The sequence below is a fragment of the Dysidea avara genome, chromosome 7 (assembly GCF_963678975.1).
Source record: "Dysidea avara chromosome 7, odDysAvar1.4, whole genome shotgun sequence".
In the NCBI taxonomy this organism is placed as follows: Eukaryota; Metazoa; Porifera; class Demospongiae; order Dictyoceratida; family Dysideidae; genus Dysidea; species Dysidea avara.
In genome coordinates this window covers 22,594,030-22,600,029 of record NC_089278.1, presented here as the reverse complement: position 1 = coordinate 22,600,029, position 6,000 = coordinate 22,594,030, and the positions used below count along the sequence as shown (strand labels likewise).

Here is a 6,000-nt window from a genome sequence, read left to right as displayed (position 1 = left end):
TTGTCAACTAAATGACAGTGTACACAAAAGGCTAAGTGCCTGTACAAGGCAATGCAAAACTAAGACATACATAGTGACAACACAAAAGCGACACAATTACAAAAACAAAGACATACAAAAAAGAAAACAAATCAAGTAAACAGAAAACAATATTGCATGATGTTTTGAAAATTAAAAGCAATGGGCAAGGAAAGCGACAAGATATCATAAGGTATGTGGTTCCGGAGGAAGGCTGTATTGGTGTAATGCTATATAGTTGTCTTTAAAGTTTGTTAGTAACTGCTTTAGAAAAATCATTAGCTATATGATACGAAAGTAGTTGATATTAAACATCAAGTACATAGCAATAATAGTCCGCAATACTCTCTTCACTGCAGGGGACATGTAGCTGGTCAGGTTCCAATCATTTCCAAAGACAAAACAGTTTTAATAGTTCTATCATTTAACACTGTGTTGACATTACAGAAGATTTTACCTTATTTATCCATATAGGTAGCTAAAGTGAAATAAGAGTTACACATGATAAAATATTACATATAGGCAGCTATTGTGTATACTTCCTTCTGAGTTGGGATTGATCATGATAAACAATGCACAATATAACTGCAAAGCAAGTATAATATTATATATATAATATGAGGACACATCCATTGTGTTGTGGAAAGATCAAGACATCTTTAGTGACTACCACAACACATACAGGATAGCAGATGCCACTGCCTCAAGCATAATTACAAGGAATGTGACACTCAAGATTATCTCATAAATATCTATCTGCATAATTATAGATCTAGAGGTATAAATCATACATGCCTATAAAAACTGTTATGCATTTAGAAGTCTTCTGCATGTGTATAGTATATGTGTATAGATGCTTGTAAGAATGGCAATACGTACATACATACTGTATATATGAATGTATGTGAATTAGACCACTACACCAACATTTTCACTTTAATGCAGTCAAACTTATTCAAATGGACTGTTGACTCAAGTTTTAGTCATGGTCAACAATGTAGCCATCGCTATTAAATGTATATACTATTGCTGGATCAGGTGATCTGGGATGCTCAATATCAACACTATCGCAGTGCTTCATGTGGTGACACCATTCACTACTCTCATGCCTACTGAGGTCACCACTCTTCTCGACATCTCCATACTCCTGTCTAATATAGTCACCAACCGCTTCTGTTGATCTGAGATCAACAACATCGTTGTCAACAAAATCTCTGAGTTTATCAGATAAAGAAAGACTTTGATCAGAGTCATCCTTGAACTTCTCTTTACTGTTATCAAAAGAGCTGGACTCAACATACTTATCAATTTGCACTGTCACTTGGAACTTATCATTAAAGCCACTCTCTATAGCATCCCTGGTTTGATTTAGATCAATGTATTTCTCTGTCTCACAGGTTGATTTGTGTCTAAATTTGTTCACAAAATTGTCCCCACTTGTTTCTGCACTTGTATAGTCACCAACTGTCACTGTTACATCTCTCTCACTGGCATTACTGTGCATACTATACATAACCTCAAATCCAAAATAACCATCAGCTTGCTGCTTAACACCATCAGTACTTTGGGAGCTCTCTACCTTTGAGTCTTTGCTACCATCTTCTACTACAATTACTTGATTGCTAGGGTCATCAAACTGTTGCTTGGTATCACTTTCACTATGCAGGATATATGGAAATTCCTCTGGTTTCTCTCTAGTTTCTGGGTCAAAGTAATGTGGCATTCCAGCTATTGATTTCTGAGAGCACCCGGAATCTTTACAATCACTGTTTTCTAGTAATAAATCATTACTAATTGTGCTACTTGTTCCAACCTTGCTGCCACTTGTTTGCCACTCATGATATTCAACTTTTCTGTTTTTGACAATCTGATGAGGTTCTCCTTCATGCACTGATGTATTTTCTGCAATCTCTAGCAATGGCTGACAATGTTGAATGCTTCCACCCATAGCTACATCATCATGTTCCTTTTTTGTCCCATGCTCCACTGTCAGTTGGAACTCATTATTAAAACCACTCTCTGGGATAGTTGTAGTTTTATTTACACCATCAAATCCAATGTATTGTCCCGTCTCCTGAGTTGATGTATGCACAATTTTGTGGTCAAAATCATCCCCACTTGTATAGTCACCAACTGTCACTTTTATCTCATCAGTCTCACTACTACACTTGACATCACTGGTATGCTTTATTCCATCAGTACTTTTGGAGTACTCCATCTCTGAGTCTTTGCTACCATCTCCTACTACAATTGCTTGATTGCTAGGGTCAGCAAACTGTTGTATGGTACAGCTTCCACTGTGTAAGGTATATGGAAATTCCTCTCCTTTTTCCATAGTTTCTGGGTCAAAGTAATGTGACATTCCTGCCACTGATTTCTGAGAGCCACTGGAACCTTGATCAAAGCTACAATCACTGTTTTCTTGTAACAGAACATTACTAATTGAACTGTCACTTGTTTGCCACTTGTCATAGTCAACTTTTTTGACATCAATGCTATATTTGACAATCTGCTGAGGATCTCCTTCATCCACTGGTTTATTTTGATGTTCTGCAACCTTTAGTAATGGATGACAGTGTTGAGAATCTGCACCCACAACTACACCACCATGTTTCCTTGTTGTGTCATGTTCCAGGCATCCAACATCAACGCCTGAATCTGCTGATATCAACCTCTTCTTTTGTTTTATATTTGTTGGTTGTTTCCTTGACGATGAGCTGCTTTTGGGTGACAGGAAGGCATCAGAGATACTAGTTATACTTGTGGGTGAGGATAACTCTTGAGTTGATATGGATGGTTTATTAGTTACACACTGTGACATAGAGAAGTATGGTTGGTCTATGTTCTTCTCCTGGAGAATCTGATTCAACATCTCAGCAGCATCCACTGAGACAGTGTCACATATACTGCACTGATCATTGTCATACATTTGATCCATCCACCTGCCAACCTTTTCCAAATAAATGTCACTTTTCATATCTGATAAAATAACTGACTGTTGACCAATACTCACTGGGCTATTCAGTTGGAGCTAACAAGTAAAGCATATAAAATTAGTACTCTCTACAGAACAAATTTTGATGAAACAAATGTTAGTGCTTAGCTAAATGTGCATTAGCAGAGATTTTAGTTTGGAGAAATGCATCCATACAACTGTCAATGTGCAAAACCCAGTGTAAGCCTAAACAAAGAATTTATTATAATTGGTATATCCATAGTGTAAGGAAAAACAAGTTGATGCTGTACGGATCAGTTATCCGGCCACTTCTGATGGCATGTGCGCAACCTTATCTTAAATATAGCACACCATACATGTATAGGCGCAGGACAATATATACCCACACAATACTATATGTCAGTCTGTCACAGTGCTACTTCTAAAAACCAGGCACCATGCATGCAGCTAGCTAATTCACCTGGAATTAACCAACTATGTATTACTATGTTATTATTTTAGCAGCCAATAGGCTTTTAGTTTTGCAATAATGCTTTTTGTATTTTTGGATTTTGTGATTCATGAAATTTTCAATTACGTTGCCATGCACTGCTAAGGAAGTGCTTGTTAAACAAACTGCTTTTAATAGGGATTAAATGTCAGTTGCAGGTGTAAATGACTTCCCTTGTTTCATTTGCTTTTATCCGAGGTCCTTACTCAAATGTAAACTTTCTAATTATACCAGGCACATGCCCACAGCTGGCCAAATTCCGGCTGTGGGTATGCGCCTGGTTTACTGAAATTGTTTTTTGTAAAAGTACCTATCTATGTTTGTCTGCATGCACCAGCGAAATAAAAGTCTTCTGCACAGGTAAACTTTGCTCTGAGAGGGTTTCTTTCAGTGCTCTAAAATACGGGTGTGGCAACTCTCCTCAGACATTGTGCGAATTTTTTCCCCTTGGGTTTTACAGGCATTTAACAACTGAAAAACAATGATGCAGGAATAGCCTATTCCTTCATTGAAAAGGGCATACCCCTTATGCATGCAAACAGAAATGAAGAGCAGCTTTGAGATTTTATCGAGAGAATTTGTGGGAAAAAACATGATAGTCAAACTATAAAGTTTAGAAGATACTTCTATGGGTAATATGCTCTTTAGCCTGGGTATAGATTACTTCTCTTAGTTTCATCACTTTTTTTATCTGTGATTCGATCCTACTCAAATGTAAAATTTCTAATTATTCTTACACTAGTTAGTGTACTTTTGCTGTAACAGAGTTCGTTACCATCACATATTGCATCAAAGGAAAGAATGGCATCAGACACATCAATCGTATGACTGAATAGTGGTGCCACAATTAGTGACTATTCACCATTCTGCTTCTTTGTCAGCCATTATACAGCATACAAATGAAGAACAGTACAAGAAGTACCTCTACATCAATCCATTTATACTAAGCACTGGAGCCATGTCACAAGTTACCACCAATCAACACTTACACGGTAGTGGAGAAAGAAATGTGACACAAAGGAGGACAAATGTAGGTCCACAATGCGTGCATTGTAGCTACTTTAGTTGGCAAAAAAGCACATCTCAGGCCAAAGTGACATTGAATAGTAAAGAAATTAAGCCTGTAACCATACCCATGGTTGAGTTATGTTTGGCTGGAGGCATCAATCAGTCAGTCAGTTGGTCGGTCAGTCAGTTGGTCGGTCAGTCAGTTGGTAGGTCGGTCAGTCAGCAGAAAATTCAGTTGAATACACATTTTTTAACTTATAGAAACTTGTTGGAGCATGTCATGTGACTATCAGCCTTTTCATCATAACTATACTAGATCTAATTTCTTAACAATTATTTGATACTTTTTTGCAATGTAATTCACCATTAGTGAATCAACACATAATTATACGTATGCAGATATAGCTACTTCCCATATTGCTGCTGTCAGCATTAAACACTTGTGTACAGACAAAGCATAGCTGAAAATGAAAAGAAACAGTTAATTGTCTTGCTTGCTAGTAAATGTTGTTTGAGGTATGTGTTTAGTTACAATAAATTATTATACGTATATAGTATTATGCCTGGTATCATTCTTTACTTTAATCCGATATGTTTACATAATTGCATAGGAAGCCATGGTGCAAAATTAACCCTGCTTTATTTCTTAGAACACAATGTAATACCCAAAACACAAAACCATTGACTAGCTACTTGCAAATTGACACATCGCATTAAGAAAAAAAAAGGGACACAGAGAAGGACAACTGTAAACTAATGATGCTGGCATATCTCTCGCAATACACCAAACAGCACTCACCGGACTCAAATGATGTCCAACTGTGACAAATTAAGCCTGTTTGCATTAGACAATATTGGGTTAAATTGTCTGGCATTATTTAGTACCTTAGTTGCTTACTTTGATCTTTGGAAGATAGTAAGGTCTTTAAAATTCACTAAAGGCCTGCTAGCAGGTCTTTAAAACGGTTGGAGACTTGCTAGCAGAAATGAAGACCTCAAACATTGCAAAAGTCTCTCTTGATCATTGATTTGCTATGCTCTCCCATTCATACTGCAGGCTAATAGCTCACAGTGGGTGACCAGTCACCCAAGCCAACAATTAATAGTGACTCTATTATTTTATAAGCATGCCTAAAAAGAATTCAATTATGGGAGGTAGAGTCTATCGTTGCAGCCATGTTTGTTACAATATGTTTAGAGATATATCAGAAATTCTGTATATTTTCTAGAGTGTTATAAACCTCTTTCTACTAAACTATAGGAGAACTTTATCAATGGATATAAGTTTCCTTGTAGACTGCGTTATCTGTAATGTGAGTGTGGTCCATGCTCAACATCATGCCTGGTCTTCATATTGTCGTGGTGCCATAAGCAACAACTTAGACTACATAGTCATCAAGTCAAGCTGCATCTTTAAACTGTTTTATACACCTATTCTTCACACTGCTTTGATACCTGAAATATATTGGGTAAAAAACTTGTGCTACAAAAATAATTTTACACGCGCTTTAATTGCTTCAGTAAACAG

The 6,000-nt window shown here is 36.9% G+C and overlaps 1 protein-coding gene across 1 annotated transcript in view; it reads right to left on the bottom strand.

Moving 5' to 3' along the window:
• Positions 1–765: 765 nt before the first annotated feature.
• Positions 766–6,000, bottom strand: part of LOC136260202 (uncharacterized) — a 33,865-nt gene continuing 28,630 nt past the window's right edge. Inside the window, exon 12 of the mRNA XM_066053839.1 lies at positions 766–3,049. Within this exon, the coding sequence (XP_065909911.1) occupies positions 998–3,049 (2,052 nt within the window). The 3' untranslated portion in view covers positions 766–997. The remainder of the gene's footprint in view (positions 3,050–6,000) is intronic.